Here is a 19,176-nt window from a genome sequence, read left to right as displayed (position 1 = left end):
TAAAACTTGTGTTCCAAGCACAAAGAACCTCAGGGCAGCCCAACTAGCTCCTGAAAAAAACATATATCCATAGTATTACGAGAAAATTACTATTTTTTAGCCACTCTATATCAGTTGAAGTGAAGATCAGTAGGTACTAATGCTCTAGTTCTGGAATTATTTGCAGTTCATACGAAAAAGAAGAATACGTGGATAACAAGCAAATAATTTAAGGGATTGTTTGGAATAATATAAAAGAAAACAGTGGAAGAAATTAAAAAGCAAACAGAAATTGAATGTGCAGCATAGGAACCCTATAAACTTTGATATGAACTTGCCAATGCTATATCAATATAATATTTAAAAAACTTTTTTGCTTTGATTTGGAGAGGGGATGTTGGATGCAAACCTTTAGGCTGCCCCACACAGGAAGGCTGCAAGTAAGTCCTGTATTGACATTCCAACAACTGGGAAATGTCCAGAAATCACAATAAATCATATGCCCTTTGGGCTTCTTTGATCTCTGAGTAAGATGGGCGAGTGAAATCTAGCAATAACCAGTATCTGCCCAGTTCTGCCCACTATTCTTTGACTCTGCTCCCTTCCTACTCCTATATGGGGAAGCTTTTGAGGGGACATAACAAAGTATATTTTTAGGTATGTCTATTTACATATCTCACAAACGTGAGTACACCCCTCACATTTTTGTAAATATTTTATATCTTTTCATGTGACAACTCTGCTGCAATGTATAACAGTGTAAATTTGCTGTTCCCTTAAAAATAACTCAACACACAGCCATTCATGTCTAAACCTTGGCAACAAAAGTGAGTACTCTCTACGTTACATTGTAGCAGAGTGTCATTTCTTCAGTGTTGTCACATGAAAAGATATAATGAAATATTTACAATATGTTGTACGAAGGAAATATATAGCAAATATGTGTATCCTTAGAAATATATATGTTTTAATAACAATACTTAGTTTGATCCCTATACTTACTTCAGCATACTCGCTGAGCCATCAGTGGATTGTCCTGAATCTAAGACAAGACCAAGGATTGATTAAATGAGGAAATGTATGTAGGCCTGCACCAGGAGTGGGTATAGCAGGTACAGAAGAAAGAGGGAAAAAAAAGAAAAAAAAAAGAAAAGAAAAAAAAAAGAGGGCAAAGGGAAAAGGCAGCTGAATACCAATTGGGGCTGTTCACAATATAATAATACCGCTATTGGTACAGTAGGTATCAGTGCAAAAGACAAGTTATAAAATTACAATTTTATTCGTAATAAAATCGTATTTTTGTTATTATCCACAAGTTTTCAGTTGCCCTAACCCATTTTGCCTTTCAGCTTCTTCAGCGGAGTGAATAATATGATTGTATAATATCCCTATTTATTATGGGTAGTCTGATATTCAAAATTGTAGTCTGGGTTTGTTGATTAGCAGTTAGCTTGAAGCTCATATGGAGCACAGAGGTGATGTCTATGCTTCAATTTGTATCAATGATTTGGAGGTAATGTGTGAAGGATATAGTTTTCCATTGTTATGCAGACCGCTCATGCAGAGCTCTCTGGGGTATGTCTCAGAATTCGGAGACATCCACCAACCCCCCAAAAATGTCAGGTTTCCATCCCGCAAAAACAGGGACACTTGGGAAGTCTGCACCCGTATGGTACCAATGTTTACATATTTATGGTTTCTGCTTTAGCCATAACATGATGCGTATTAAATAGCAGAAGCTAGTAGTGCGTGAGAAAATAACTTGCAAATCACACACATACCGTAAATCAATGATACCTTTTTCCTATATAAAATACCAGCAGTATATTTACAAAGAGGTACAGAACAAATTAGCTGCAAAACACAGAAAACAATATATAATGTAATTGGTTTTGCTCCAGGCTGTCAGATTTAGCTAAATTCCAACATTTCTTTTTGTGAGGCAAAAATAACTGTAGTAACCTATGAAATATTGATTATATTTGCAGTGAATTATTTTACTTGTAAAGTAAACTTTGTTTCTATTATCCAGTATAATAATATTTTATTGTTATCTAAATCTTTTTAAGTGCGATATTATTTCATGTAATTTACACACTGTTTAAGTTACAATAACAGTGAAATGGTTATATTTTCCAAAAGCTATATTTCATAGCTTTATACGCATTAGAGAGCATTCCCAGCATTAAAAAGCCACCATAACCCAGTATTTTGTAATTAATAGGTTGGGTCCACTAATCGGATGAGTTATATGTTTCTACACAATCTCATTAAATTACATTCACAAATTATTTTTTTTATTGCTCATCATAGCCTGGGAATGTGATTCGCCCAAGTGCGTGTTTTAACAATGATCTTTTTCGTAAATGTTCTCATTGGCAAGTATTTCAAGTAGGCTGTAATAAGATCTTGCATATTTACTGTTCAGTATTGATTGCCATTAATACAAAGGACGTATCCTACCTAAATAATTCTCCCTAGATTCTCAGCACAAAACACCCGGTTTATTCAAATAATAAGTGATGGTATTAAAAAACACACCACATAAATGAGGGCTGCATAGCTCCAGTTATCGAGAGCAGTAAGTAGACCACAATTTTTGGATATGCTGGATTAAGCTCAGGCATCTTAATTAAAAATTAATTCTACTACTTTAGCCAAGGATTCACTGAATTCCTGGCATGTCTGTGGCCCTTGGTGACTGGAGTTGCGACGTTCTGAATAAATAAGTTGTACTTAATTCTTTCAATAGCATATACTGTGTGTGCATGTATAGCGTCATACATGTATGGATAGAGTCAACATATGGTAAATTCAATATTTTGTGAAACCGCCCCCATATATCCTGACATTATAAAATCACTTACAATTCACACTTCCATTCTTCAAGACTCAAGTTACACTAACATATGCTGGATCTCATAATGCTGGATAATCCCTTTTTTACTTTACCGAGAGGGTGGTAGATGATTGGAACAGCCTCCCAGAAGCGATAGAGGCTAATACAGTAAGGGGCTTTAAACATGCATGGGAAAGGCACATGGCTAAAAAAATATGAGACCAAGGACTGATTAGGTTTTGAGTCACTACAGCATAAAAATGGGCAGACGAGATGGGATGAATTGCTGCTTTCTGTTGTCAAATTCTATGTGTCTATCACCCAAAAGTAGAACTGATATCTCCTGTAAATAGAGCCCCTATATCAGCAGTAATAGGTGAAATGACTGCTGGTCTAGATTGATTTTATAAAACTGTTGCTTGTTGGGATAACTTGTATCGAAAAGGTATCAGGGTTTTGTATTAAAGAGATCTAAGATGGGTGTTGTCCATGCTAGGGCAGTCATAGAGTCTGTAGGACATCAGCTAAACAACAGCTGGTGTGCCAAAGGTTAAAGTGTAAAAGCTAAAGTCAGTTGGATGACTTACCGCTGGTGTAAATTTGTTTGGTGTGTATACTAATATATTCAATATATATGTATTAATTATGAGGGAATGCTAACACGAAGTAGTGAGACTACAACACTACAATAGCGCAAGGATAATTATAAATCAAATGATTTCTTTGTTAGGAAAACATTCATTATTTTTAAAGTCATGGCCAGGTGGAAGTTAATTTCTCAATCTGGAAATGTGGCATGTTTCCCTTTCTAATTTTCTTCCCTATGAGTCTAAGATCTTTTTATTATGCAAAATGAAAATTATTTCTTTCAGATAAATGAAAACAACTTATCTGCATTGAAAATATGAGCTCTCTTGGAAACTATGGTGAATTTGTTGGTGTCCTGTATCAGTATAACACAGATAAGTACCAAAGAAAAGTGACTTCTCTGAGCAATTATCTTAAAATACAGATGTATTCCATCTTTTAACCTGTCAACGCCTTGTCAGGCATGGCTCTCTGTTCACATTTAGCTCTATTTATGGGGATAATTATCAAGCAATTAATAAAGATATAGTGGCCAACCAGCGTGACTTCATAAAGTACACGTTAAGTAAAACTCATCATTAGATCATTTCATTGGATTGAAAGTGTGTTAATGTAGGCTGAATTAATTTGCTGGGTGTTAGAGTGCAAAATAGGCTAATAAAAGTGACACATTGACTTTTTTTGCAGAAAATGCTGCTCAGTTTATGAAAAATTGTGGTATAAATGAAAATTAGCCCCAAGACAATGTTAATTATTCTCCATCCATTAGTAAAAGAGTAATTGAACATCTAATTTTACCAGTGAACAAGATCCTGCTGGATTCATAAAGTGGGCATTTTATTTAAAGCCCTAATTAAAGTGTAAAAAAAGTAATAGTATGAGTGAAATAAATGCACAGGATCAGCCACCATAAAAGCAAAGATAAAGCTTTTCAAATGTCACCCAACCGCGGCGACTGATGCCTCCTTATGTTGCACATATGCTCCATGTTATAACGTCTCTAGAGTATAATTGATCTTAAAGACTAAAAATACAGTCTAAACCAGTATAGCTTAGTTCTACATGCTCCTTGGACTAAGTTCAGCTACTAGCCTTTTGGCTATTAATTAATGTATCAAACATGTATGTCCTAGCTGCAATCCCACTTTAAAATAAACAGTAAAAAATAAAGGCATATTTTATATCCCCTTATTTAGGTCTCAATTCTACCTCATTATTTGTACTTTTTATATTTCTCTCTCTCTTTTCGGAAAAGGTAGGCGTTAAAGGTGAAATTGCAAGGGATTTGACAATTTAGTTCCCTGATTTCCTGATGCAGTATGGATGGCCACACTCAATGAGGTTCACCTGCAAGACAAGCTAGGCTGGCCCTTTGTAATAAATAATATGAACCAGGGAATGAATCTGTGAATGAGTGAAATTATTTTTGTGAATGAGTAAATGAAAGAATATGTGTGTGTGATAGCATGGATGTGTAAGTGTGGGGGGGGGCATGGCACAGGAGGCTGTTTGGGGGCAAAGATAGCAAGTCCTATACTTCCAACCTGGGTGCCAGGGCTGACATGATACTAAAGGGGGGGGCAATATGCAAGTGAGGGGTGTGAGGGGAATTAATTCACAAGGGGGTGCTTGCTGAGGGCATCATATAAATCAGTACTAAAGGAGGGGCTGGGTGGTGGGATAAATATACAATGTAGGGCTGGCTGGGGCCAATACTCAAGACTGTGGGGGGCATTAGGGTGACCACATCAGCCATGTTTTTCAGAACACATATAATTTTTACATATTGCTGACCAGCCCAGATAAAATGTTGCCCTGCAGTAAGGGGGACGTAAAAACCCATGGAAGGGAACCAATTAGCCAGATATACATCCCCCTTACTGCAGGGCAGCATTTTATCTGGGCTGACAGCATCAATACAAAATGGGGGACAGCTAGGGCCATTACATAAATTAATACTAATGGGAGAGGCAAGCTGGGGGCATAAATGCACATAGTGCTGGCTGGGGGCGATATACAAAGGGGCAAAAAAACAAAAGGGGGGTCAACGACAAAGCAGTGTGGAAAATACTTTTTTTTTATTGTTGTAGCTTAGCCCGTCCAGATGTGGGTGTCAGTGTGGCAGATCCTGTCGTGGTGTGTGTGTCTGGGTGTCGGTGTGGCAGAATGCGTCCTGGTGTGTGTATTTAGGTGTCAGTGTGGCAGAGCCTATCCTGGTGTATGTGGGTGTCGGTGTGGCAGAGCCTGTCTTGGTGTGTGTTTGGGCATTAGTGTGGCAGAGCCTGTCCTGGTGTGTGTGTTTGGGTGTCAGTGTGGCAAAGCCTATGCTAGTGTGTGTGTTTGGGTGAAGGTGTGGCAGAGCCTGTCCTGGTGTGTGTATTTGGTCATCTGTTTCCTGGCACTTTACTTACTGTAGCAATAAATTGAACAATTTAATTTTTACCAGAAATCAGTGATAGGAAAAGTAAAGGTTTTGTGTTATTTAATCTATTTCAATGCATATTTTATTAAAGAGGATTAGTGGCACTAAATTGTGGTTTCAGGTGTAGCGAGTATGATGACTTTTTTATAGTATGCCATCACATCCATGCCACACATGTGTATGCTAAAATATGTGAACGTAAATTCCAGAGCTCTATGGGAAGGCGGAGTGTTACAGGAATTTCTTATTCGTCTTTTTCTCTGAACTTTTTTATTTTGCGAGTATTGTAACATTTAAGCTGCCATTTATCATTGGTGAGTGTCTTTTCTACATAATTTGATTTCAATGTTGGAATAATTTGTATTGTTTCACTAAAGCAATGACACAGGGCTTCCTATTATAGTTTTTAAAAAAATTAAATGTTACGAAGTACAACAATTTAATATAGGGGACTGCGGCAAAAATGAAAAAAAAACTATATTTGGCTAGAGTGTTGCTTATCTTTAGACCAAATAGAACAGTTAGTAAAAACTGCAGTGAAAACAAGCATACATCTCTTTAAACGACAGGCCGATAAAGACATGAAAAAGAACAAGTTCCTGTATATACACCTGCCTGCAGGAAAAAAAGGAACTGCATTATAAAAGTGAATTTGTTTCTTTACAGAGACATTTGAAGCTGAAAGAGCTGAAATGGCAATTTGCATTTAAACAACGTCTTAAAAAATAACAGCGGTGTCAGTGCAACGCTGGTTTTTGTTTGATGTGACAGATGATTTAATTTAACAATGATTTCATTTCTACTTTATGTGACTACACATCTATATAACAGAATTTGTCCTATCCTGTGTACATGACGGCCTGAAATATATTCAATTTAACAACTTGCGTAGATTCCAAAGAGCCAGCGTCTCTTCATTTTAAGTCTGTGCGTGAGTGGTAGGAAAATAGGTGACAAGATAAACTGTGCTAATATTCAGACTTAAGCAATAATCATGTGCGTCCAGTGTGGTCTCATATTTTCTTCCATCTTCTCAACAGATGTGTAATGCCTCTCTGTTAGAAACAGGGTAGCGAGTGGGGCTAGCAGAAGGGCTTTGCAGCCATCTATTGAAGCAGAACACTGAGATATGATGCTATAGGAGTTGTGAATATAGTTTCCATTATATAGACCTACATTAATTCTCCAGTGAATCAGTTAGGGAGTCACCAGTGATGACAAAAATATGTGGGGCAGCCTGATTGGGACACTGTCTTGGGACAGTTGGGTATGAGAATGCAACATCATGCCTGGGAAATGCTGATATGACATGACAAACAGCAGAAGAACAGAAGACTGTGCATATTATAAATGTAATCCACCTAGACAACTACATGGTGTTTTGCATTACTATTTTATAGTAACAATGAATCAAAGTCAATATATCACGTTAATGTATGAAATGCCTTTATTTCAAGGTTGATGGAGAAAGGATATACAAAATAGTTTGCATATTTAAACAGATATTACAAAATGTCTTTCTTTTAAGGACCTACTATTTGGCAGTCCCACCAGACACCATTATAAAGTCAGTTGCTCAAAAATAATCATCCAAAAAAACAGCTTTGAAGAATAACAGCTATCCAGTTTTGGGGCACAACAAAGCCATACACTGGCCATGGACTAGCCTGACACAGACAATTCAAAGTTATAAAACCACACATATAGTTGGGTTTTAAAGACAAATATGAACATGTGTGCTGGCAGCATGGTATCTTAAATGATGGCACACATGCTAGAATATGTTATACGGTGCCTGTAGGCATCTACTTGGCACGTTGATTGAATTATGCCGTTATCAACATTAGGGGTGGTCTAATGATTGGTTGTTTTGAGTGTCACAATGACAATGGTGAGTTTAAATAACACTTATAACATGGTAGACTATACAGTAGTCTTGGAGTAAACTTGGAGTGAGCTTGACCAAACTCAGTAAAATCTCTTTTATAAACTATATCCAGACATTCATTACATACATTTTATTTATAGAATGCTAGTAGATGTAATAGTGATGATATTACACTAGGGGAGAATGAAATTGTTTGGAGATTGCCTTACAACCCTTCCCAGATTGATCAGGAGCAACAATTGCTTCTCTTAGATAATTGCTGATGTCTTTCCTCCTTGGCACTGTGTTAACACACACCTGAATGCTACAGACCAGCAAACTGCTAAAACTTTGCAATTCCTATGGAAGCAGTAAAGGTGCACATGGCTTCTCCATGTTGGCTTTATTTTTGTTGAATAAATCATGACAAGCTGTAATATGTCATGTGTTATTGTTCGTCTGAGCTTATATTTACCTAATTTTTATACCTGCTAAAGGCCAGATTACTGTCATTATGTCCTGATATGTAACACCATAGAATTCAAAGAGTGGGAGTACTTTCTTTTTTACATAACGTCAACTTGGCTGGAGCCAAACGTACTTTCATGGCAATTGCCTGTTATCTTTCTGGCAGTCTAGAACACTGAGGGGAACTTAATGGGAAGATAACAGACAAGTACCAAATTCAGATTCTGTACAGTAACACCCATGAGTAGGTTAATATCTTGTTTTAAGTTTCTTGTAAAGACATTCTGGGTTTGTGGGCAGCGCAGGGGTTTTCTAAAGTTTATATTTTAATAATTCTAACAGGGAGAAGCATATTTTCCTCGTCTTCTCTATCTTAACTCTTGGGGTCTGTGATGTCTCACTGCCATTGATCGCAAGAATTCTCTAAAGACTGTGCAGCCCCTTCCATGGGGTCAGTGCTGGCACCACAAAAAGATAATCCTACATGTATAAATACCTTTTGGATACTTGGATTCCTTTAATGAAAGGACTGTCATCTGGATAGCTCACAATTTTTTATTAGATATATCAGAAAACTGTATTTAACTTTGTTATTTGTGAATTCTTTTTTGTTTGCATATTATATGTCTTGCTTTCTACCTATTCTGTAACAGTACTGTGACCTTTTGGTTAGATGAAATATGAAATTTAATTAGTTGTGTCTTTCTGCTCTAAATTAAACTCGTAGCTTTTGGGAATTAGTTTAGGTCACATTAACCATTCTCTTTTGTTTGCTTGGAATGTTCAGAGTACATCCACAGTTATGGAAACATAATGGACATTCACAGCTGGAATCTCATCAGGCTAAACTCAACGTGCACCAGTAAGAGCAAGTGATCTACTGCAATAGGAACCCACATTTATAACCCATGTTACTGCACTCAGTTTATGGATAGCACCAGATACAGCATTTTTTTTCTTTATTAGTACAATCCTTGCTTTTCTCTCTAACACAAATTCAGTTACAGAACTCTCTCCCTTAATGAAACCCAGAATGACCGTCAAGCACACTGGGAATGCCTTACTGTCTCACCTTATCCCTTGATCTAATGTTTTTGTGTATGGTCTTCTGTTAGAGGAGGCTTAGAATGCGTATTGGAATGTGTAATGGATTGTTTCCCAGGCCAGTCCTCCCAGCTCACCAGCAGTCTGGTATCGGGTGACTACCACATTTAATTCTGATATAAAAATTCTCAAAACCTATGGCTGTGTCTGGAGGAATGAACGGGTTGGGAACTACTGGTGTAATTTGTGTGGTTAGCATATTTGGTATGTGTGCTATTGATCACGATCATGTAAGCAAAAACTTAGTGTTACATACAGATAAACCAAAAAGAGGTATCTTAGTGTGAAGTGGAGAGCAATACAAAAAACAAAACTTAAATGAATGTAAATGCAACTCATACAGAACAATGTGGTTCTAAGGAAGATAAACATGCAGACACAGTATGTGTAACATTTCACTGGTTATATTCTGAATAAATTATGTTATGCATCACTTCCGACATAAAATCTACATTGACCCGCCATCAGCCTGTATAAATTGAACCACACCTTTTGCAAAAATATATTGTGGTGGCATGGAGAGCAGCATGCTAGTGCATTATGTTACATGTAATGGCTTTACATTGTTTACATGTTCAAATACTATATTTTAACCCAATAATTACTGTAACATATCAGATTAGCAGGACTTAAAATTGAAGGTATAATCATAGAAATAATTCATTAATCAACTTAAATTTGTCTTATTCACAGTTTTGACCAGAAAAACGTGTCAGGTGACTCAAAAGCAAGCAATGTACTGATGGCTGTTGCTATAGAAACTGAATATGATTTTCTGCGTTGTTGTTGTTATGTGATTAAACATTTAGAACAATAAAATGGCATATCGCTTGAGGGTGTATGCTTAACACATAAAACAGTTAATATATTGTTCCTAAATGGAACAGCACCTTTAAGTCAACTGACTGACTGGGTGCAGGGGTATAAATGTCCCTGTAGAGAACCGCTCTAATGTATTAATTCTGACATAATTGCAGCTCCTCCATATCAAGGACCTACAAAAGCTAAATAATCTAATATATCAAATATATGTAGATAATTATGGTCTAGCAAGAAACCTTTTGTGTAAAATGGGAACACAAGGATTTTGTATGGTCCCTCATTCTACCTAAAAAGACCATAGATTGTATGTTATTATGCTTATATAGGCCTAGCTCTCTGCCTAAAAACTCACATGTGATAGTAGAGGTAGCCAACGTTTCCGTAAAATTACACTGCTGGTGTCTGTGACACAGACATCCTTGCAGTACTCTAGGGCACAGTTGATAAAAATAGCCACCAACAGCCTTTCTTCACTAAATATATTACCGATATTGTAAATAAAGGTGTTTAAATATAAATTACATGTAAATAACTCAATGTTTCCAACAGTGATATAAAGTACATTAAAAATAGACTAATAGGCATTTTTATTCTGATGTAGCCATAAGCTTCTTGTTGGCTCAGTTTTAAACAGCTGAGAGAGAATTAAAGCACACAACAAGCAGCAATGATTACATAAATGAAATTTATTGGAAGATGTCGGCTAACACGAACATCAGACAAAACCTGAATCCCAGAAACAACATACAAAATACAAGTCTAAGCCACAGAGGACTCCGAAACAAGATCAAAATTGTTAAGGGTCTCCCTGAGATCAAAAGCAGAAACACCTCAGGTCTAGTTTGTTCCCATTACTTTTTTGGACTTTGTATCAATGATCCCACAGGATTATCTTTACTACGTAGTCTGGATACAATATTTTCGTTGCGTACAGCGATGTTGTCTGTATACTTATTACAGTATCCACTCTTTATGGATTTTTCCCAAAGAACGTTTTTTTTTTTTTTAATTATTATAGTTGTTTGGTTGCTTAAGAATGATAGTTAATCAGCAAATAATAACGTGCCAGTGACATGCTAAGTATGGACGTTAGTAAACCCTTGAAGCATTTATGTATACATTTTCTTTTCTTAAAATATTATATGATCTTCATCTAAGTTGCAATAATAAACAAACACAATCTGTTTTAACTAACGCAAATTATTGTATTGTTCTTGTCCATATTGAATATATATAATGTTAATCACTTTAACAAAAGCTAACTGAAGCCAGGAGTTAGCAAACCTAGACTCCAATCAATGAAACAGGGTTGGAGGTGTGTTTTAGAGCTCCTTTGACATTTGCTGATGTGAACCATACCTCACAAAACAAAATCTGAGGAGACTTACAACAATTAATTTGTACAAATCTGGAAAGGGCTACATGGAAATCTGAAATAGTTTACATATTCATCAGTCCACAGTTAGACAAATCGTTTATAAATGGAGACAATTTAGTCCTGTGGCTACTCTCCCTAGAAGTAGGCGCCCAGCCAAAGATGACTCCAAGGACACAATGCAGAATGATCAATGAGGTAAAAAAAAGAACCCTATCGTAACAGCTAAAGGCTTAAAGAAATCATGGCAATTGGTTAACATCTCTGTTCATGAGTCTACCATATGCAAAACATTGAATAGGCATGGATTCTATGAGAGGACACCTAAAGATTGCCTAGGGCGCCTTAACACCCCATAACATTACTGGGAAAATGTTTTGTGGACTGCCGAAACTAAGGTTGAATTGTTTGCCATAATTTTGGGATGCACGTTTATAAAGGTATCAGTACAGTTCTTTTATAACTTTTGCATTCTTTTCAGTTTATTTTTATCTATGCGTCAGCCACGATGATTCCTTACCCAATAGAGGATTTCTAACAGCTACAAGAGCTTACCGTTTTCACCTTGAAAAGTGGCTGGAGCAAGCTTCTCTAACTACAAGCTATTAATGCTTCTTGCGAATAGGAGCTGAGTACATATTTCACTTAATTATATTTGGATACTTCAGTGTGATAATATTGTGTTATATACTGCACCAAGTGTAGTATTGTTACCTATTTTTTATTATTTTACTATACACTATGGTAGTGAGATGTATTTGAATGGTTTAAGGTTGTTTGAGGTGTCTGTACACTGTGCGCTGGGGATTTATTTTGGGGATACTTTGGATACATAGTGGGTATTACTGATGCATTCTTTGAGCTGCTAGTGTTATTTTAGACACCTAAAATCATTGTTTGCTTAATCACTTAAACATAGATCAGATCACATTTTATGAATAATTAATGCAGAAATCCAAGTAACACCAAAGGGTTTATTTACTTTTTCCTGCCACTTTATCGGGGTTGTCAAGTCTCCATTGCTGGTCTTTATGTATAGAGGGCTGAGATAGCATATCAGATCCTGGTGCTCATCATTAGTTGTGCGCTAAAGATGCTATGGTCAGCAAATACCTCTGTAGTATGAAAGATAGCTGCAGTGCATTAGAGATGCCAGTGGCCAAACAGGGCACATCCCCACTTCTCCATTCTGCTGCCGCCTAGGCCTAGCTAGCTTGCCCCCAAACAGTTTGTCAGTGCCACTTTGGGCCCAAACAGCTTGCCAGTGACATTTTTGCCCCCCAAACAGCATTGCACTAAATCAGCCCCTAATTTGTCAGAAAATCACAGCGATGGCGCCCCTCTCTTTCCTCCGCTCCTTGCAGCCTGGGAGCTGGGAAGCCTCAGCGCGGCCCTGGAAATAGTAACAGAACCTTCAAATAAAATGCTTAGTGAGGGCATCCAAACTAGCTATAAAATCTTAGTTAATGGAGACAGAGGTCCTAAGGCTAGTCAGGCCAGGTTCCTAAAACCATATGACAAGTAAATTTAATGCTCTCAGCACTAGATACAGTGAAGAAAGTGGAAGAAAATCATAGTAACATAGTAACATAGTTCATAAGGTTGAAAAAGGACCAAAGTCCATCAAGTTCCACCTATATACATATTGTGTCCCTACTGTGTTGATCCAGAGGAAGGCAAAAAACCCTTATGAAGCAGATGCCAATTGCCCCATACCAGGGGGAAAATTCCTTCCCGACTCCAAATATGGCAATCAGAATAAATCCCTGGATCAACGTTCTGTCCCTATAAATCTAATATCCATAACTTGTAATATTATTGCTTTCAAGAAACACGTCCAGGCTCCTTTTGAGCTCTTTTATTGAGTTTACCATTACCACTTCCTCTGGCAGAGAGTTCCATAGTCTCACCGCTCTTACTGTAAAGAAATCATGATTTCTTAGATATAACTGGACAAAACAGGTGCACCTAGTGATGCATGTCAACTATTACATTAATTTACTGCTACCTGTTTTTAACAGTTACATGTGTATTTGCCTTTATGCTGTGAAGGCCCTTATCTAAATTGAAAGGCTATGAGTTCCAGTGAATGCCAAAAAATCACATTTGAATTATACAGATTGCTGCCATGACTAATGTCTACAATGCACAAGGCTATTTAGAAAACAGGGTACAATAATTTCAATATTTGCAGCAGATATATGGTTAAAAAAGAGATGTCAAATGAAATCAGCCAAGTAAAGTCATGACTACACAGTTACATCTACAAAGGAGAAAGAATGAAATGTTGGTAGTGTGGATGCCAGTGGATGAACAACTCACATAGAAATACTGTGATCAACTTTTCTAATCCAAACCCATCTGGGATGTTATAATTATACACGGCATCTCTTTCTCAAAGAAAAGCAAATTTCCATTTACACAATGACAAGCAAAATAACTGGGAAAGCTAGAAGTCATTTCATTTGAAAACTGTCTTTGTGCCGCTGAGGGAACATTTTGGATGACAATCTGGACCTATCAATGGAGTTAGCAGAGAATCCTGTATTACAGAGACAAAGATAAACTGGCAGAGAAAACTCATTTTGGTTTGCATCATACCAAAAAACATTGTATATCTGTAGATTTGGATGTCACAATTGTAGGCAGATCCCCACACCGAGCTGATTTTCTATAGTAAAGTACTGAATACTCTAAAGACTCATGGTCTTTAAATCATCAAGGAGTCCCTTTTTAGGTTCTGAAAGGGATTAAACACAATTTCTCCTTATACACCGCATTACAGATCCATTTATCAGAAGTTTTAGAGAACTGGGCTGATTTTGATTTGGGGCACAAACTCTATAGTCGTGATGGATTGCATCTGAATGCAAGAGGGTCCAATGTGCTTTGGGAGAGTGGGATACCTCAGGGATCTGTACTTGGACCCATTCTCTTTAATATTTTTATTAGTGATATTTCAGAAGGTCTTGATGGTAAAGTATGTCATTTTTGCTGATAAGGCAAACATTTGCAAAAGGGTTGATGTTCCTGGAGGGACAAGACAAATGGCAAATGATTTAGGTAAACTAGAAAATGGTCAGAGCTGTGGCAACTGAGGTTTAATATGTCTAAGTCCAAGATAATGCACCCAGGGCATAAAAACCCAATGGCACAGTACAGAATATTTGATACAGACCTATCTTCAACATCCAAAGAAAGGGACTTAAGGGCAATTATTTCAGCTGACTTAAATGTAGATAGAAAATGTAATAAAGGAGCAGGAAATGCTAGCAGAATTGACTGGTTGTGTAGGGAGAGGTATTAGGAGTAGAAAGAGGGAAGTGTTCATGCCGTTGAACAGAGCACTGATGAGACCTTAATTGGCGTATTGTGTGCAGCGCATAGATACTGTGGAGACAGTTTGGGAAAGGGCTACTAAACTAGTTCATGGATTGCAAGTTAAAACTTACCAGGAAAGTTAAAAGATACATATAGCTTGGAAGAAAGACGAGACAGAAAAGACAAAGGGGGATATGATACACGATCAACACGATAGTAGGTGAGCGTATTTAAAAGTAGAAAAACCACAATAAGAAGGCAAAAGTTTAAAAGTACTATCAGAAAATGTTGAGAGCTTTACTGAGAGAGTGTTGAATGTGTGGAATAGCAGTCCATCAGAAGTGGTAGAGTTTGATACAGGAGTATAAGAACGCATGGGATAGGCATAAGGCTCTCCTATATATATTTGATAAAGCCAGGGAATAAGGAAAGTATACAGAAACTGGGCAGACTATAGAGGTCAAATGTTTTTTTTCTGCCGTCACATTTTAGATTTTTAGCCCTTGATCATGTCATAATGCTATCCCTTTAAACAATTTTTTAGGTTTTAATTATTTATTATATTTTCCCACTTTTTTGAAGAGAGACTCCCCCTTCTCTTTTCACTCATCTCCCAGTGATCAGGCAACCCTGCATGGTCTCTTTTACAAGGATCCATACTTCCACCATGTCAGTTGTCTGTTCAAACATTGTATGTGTAACATTGTCTGACATCTCCGAGCCAACAATGCTTGTTCCTGCTGACAGAAGGGAAATAGGGCTGTCATTAGGCAGCAAACTCTGCCACTTATCTGTAGTGAAAGGTCCCTCATTCAAATGGCTGCTTTTCTTCTGTCATATCTGGATGATTTTGTAAGAGATACTTATTACGTCCACTGTCATGAAGGGGTTAAAATATTGTTTAGGTTGGGTGGGCAGTAAAATAAACAGATCAGCTATTCACTTCCATTCAAGTCAATGATGACCTCTAATCAGCAATTTTCTGTGTTTATATTTACAAATGTGCACGTACAATCAGCTTAGGGTTACCAAGCAGGACATCTGCAGATCAATACAGCCATTAAATCGACCATGATTATATATAGACACAAATGTTCCAGAAGGCAAACATTCTATGACATAGAATAGTGAGTCACAGGACTCACACTGGTCTCAACCTTAAGACAGTAAGAGGTTTTCTTCTGCAAATAAATTTTATTGAAGAGGACCACAGGTTGAAAGATAGAAAATGCAATGAAAGGGACTACATGAAAAGAACACAATAGTCAAAAACAATTTTATGCAATCTGCGCCCATTACACATAAGAAAATAACGCTACTTAAAAGTAAGTTACTGACACAAACCAACCATTACCATGTAATGCTCCTCCTGGGCACCAATGTTCCCTGTTATCAAAATCTGAAATTACACATTCCTCACGCAGCAGAATCATCATGTCACATCTACATGCTTGTTAAATGAAACTTCCCAAGCCCATCTACAGGAAAACAAATAATAAAATCTGCTACTTTATTTCTGTATTTCTGTATTTTTTTGTATCTCTTCAAATGTTTTCATTGCACAAAGGTGACATTTCTTTAGATATGAAAAGATGGACAACATTGGACAACATATAAATAAGTCCAGTTTATGTCTGGCTAAGTGTGGTCTATGAACTAAAGTTAAAGACTCCTTTATGGGAGCACATGGTTACTTGACCTATGTAAGAAGAAGAAAAACAAAAGACATGCCTTCTTTTCGCTGTTTGAGAAGAAGGCAAAAATGTCATCTGTAAAGGTTAACAAAAAACTTTACCGACTCCAGGCCCAACTCCATAATCTTATAATCAGTTCCTTCTATCAAGTTAAAATTGTCTACACATATACAGACTGTTCCTATTCTCAAAGTCTACTACAACATGTTTTATTGTATAACACTGGTGGATGCTCTCTGTGTTCACAATCAGACAAAGCATTCATTAGTAGACTTCCAATGAGTTAGACAATTTGACATCTGGTCTCCGATTACTCCAACATAAGTTATTGGCATTTACTTATAAACTCTTCAAATGTCTTCTCTCACTACTGTTAATCTTTCTTACGAACACCATGCCATCGATGCACTTAACGCAAAATGAGGTATTTAAATTGACCTATAATTCAGGTTGCCTATAGCATATCACACCATTAAAAGAGTAATTCCTTTCGCAGTCCATTGCCAACAAAATAAAATCTAAGGTACATGTGCTGACGTTTACAACATTTTGTGACCTTGTGCTGTCCTATTGATCTAAGTGATTATCTGATTACTTTCCCAGCTAAGAGCTTATATCCACTGGACAGTGCCAGTAGTTACAACCCAAACTATGTTCTATCATTAAGAACACCTCTCTTAGTGCACCTCAGTGATGGATAAACTAATTTCACTTTGATGACAGGCTCCAACATTTCTTAAAGGTATTTAAGAGAAGTTACCAGCCACATAGCTCTTGTGCTAAGTGTACCTTGATTTATTTAAACTGCATTTGTCATAGATAGATTAATCAGAGGACAGTGTGGGGAAAATGGGCACTATTCATTGTTCTAGGCAAACTGGCAATATTTGTATAGAATAGTGTCGGACATAAAAAATGAACTGTGCACATTCATAGACACTTTATCCGTACACATGAGAATTTGCTGCTTCCTTCAGACTCCAGGTTTAGAGTCTTCAATGTCGGCACAGGAGAGGGATGTTTGGTTATGTCCACTCTCCAATCCTTTAATGGCTAACTGGAGCTAGCCGCACCCTATGCATGGCCTAGCCCTTTGTGTCAGCCACACCCCCTGCGGAGAGAGGGTTCTGGGTTGCCAACCCTGGAAAGTTTGTAGCTGTCCTTGTCAAGTATATACATATTTGCTAGCAACTGAAAATTCTGAGAATATGCAAAGTTTCTCCATAGAGAATTCCCAAGTCATTTTCCTGATATGAATTTTATCCTGATAGAAATTAGACTTGTGAATTTGGATTCGTACACATTTTTATTTTGAATTAACAAAATTCCCAATTCTCTGACAATCGCTTCCTTGTCCCTGTCTCCTAGGGAGGACTATTATTAAAGGAATGGAAATTTTCAACTATTAAGAAAGGCTGTCAACGTTGGGATTGTTTTCTCTGGAGAAAAGACATATTAGTGGGGATATATTTCCTTGGAGTCAAGAAGGAATGTTTTTCCCCATTGAGATCACATTACTGTCTCAGTGGGTTTTTGTGCCTTCTTCTGGATCACCTAATATGGGCTTGTGGAATTGTTGAACTTAATGGACTATATTACTTTTTCATTGCAAATTACTATGTAACTATGTAAGTATTGATGAAGGAAAACAATTTACTCTGGACTGAATAGGATACATTAGTCAAGTTACAAATTAATTTTTGAGGACTGCAAACTATTAGTTTGTTTTTCCTTTTGTTTAATGGTTTTAATATTTATTATTTTGTTTGATGTTGATGATGCTGCAAAATGGAGGTTATCATTATCTTAAGGCAGATGGGTGAACTGGATAATGGAAATGGTATTATGTCGATGCAAAGTTTTAAACACCCTTCCTATGTCACGGATATGTCCATGTATTATATTTTGTAGACAAGATATGTTTTTCCAATGTGAAACATGTAACATTTTCTAAACTTGTCACAATTTGTACTCATTCCTCCGGTCAATAAAAAGTTTGTTCAGAGAGAAAACAATTTCTCCTCACCATTGACAGTGGAATCACACCCACAATATCTCTGTCATTGACGTATATTTTGGACACACCAAGTTCTGATGTACTTTGTCCAAGGTATTCAACTTGCCAAGTGATTATCTGGACTCCTGAAGGGTCACTTGCGCTGCCAATTCGAAAATCAATCTGGAAAATTTCATAGAAGGGTTCATCTGGTCTGTGAACAATAGAGAAGCACGTTAGTATATTTTTCAGCGCGCTAACAAAATTACAGTGCAAAAGGGCATATGAATAGGAATACACTGGAAGACTTTGAAACAATTTGTATGTAAAAGGAGTGTATCTTTTCCTTGCTAGTGAATGCGATAAACACATTAAATACACCTACATCAGTCTCAAAAACATGTGCAAGATTCTTAAATCTCATACTGAGCTTACATGGCAGGCAAAGCTTGTTATTGTAACTGTAATTATTCTTTTTTTGTATGGATTTATGAAGCCTTTGAACAATAATCTGTATAAGCTACTTCATCAAATATTGTTGCTTTCCTCTTTTTTTTCCTACCTCCCGGCCATTCTAATTACCAAAGACAGATTAAGGGTCAATTAGGCAGGAATCTGAACAGTCCTATACAGGTAATACACAGATATATAGAACAAGCCATACAGATTAAGTGGTAATGTAAATCTCATTAAGAAGGAAA

The 19,176-nt window shown here is 36.9% G+C and overlaps 1 protein-coding gene across 1 annotated transcript in view; it reads right to left on the bottom strand.

Annotated features, from left to right (window-relative positions):
- TMEM132D (transmembrane protein 132D) overlaps positions 1 to 19,176 on the bottom strand; it is a 354,799-nt gene that overhangs the window by 102,725 nt on the left and 232,898 nt on the right. The window contains exon 4 of the mRNA XM_053471811.1: positions 18,506 to 18,689. Within this exon, the coding sequence (XP_053327786.1) occupies positions 18,506 to 18,689 (184 nt within the window). The remainder of the gene's footprint in view (positions 1 to 18,505; positions 18,690 to 19,176) is intronic.

Source organism: Spea bombifrons, chromosome 1 (genome assembly GCF_027358695.1).
Source record: "Spea bombifrons isolate aSpeBom1 chromosome 1, aSpeBom1.2.pri, whole genome shotgun sequence".
NCBI classification, from domain to species: domain Eukaryota; kingdom Metazoa; phylum Chordata; class Amphibia; order Anura; family Pelobatidae; genus Spea; species Spea bombifrons.
Note: the sequence above shows the minus strand (reverse complement) of the source record. Positions and strands in the feature narration are given on the sequence as shown.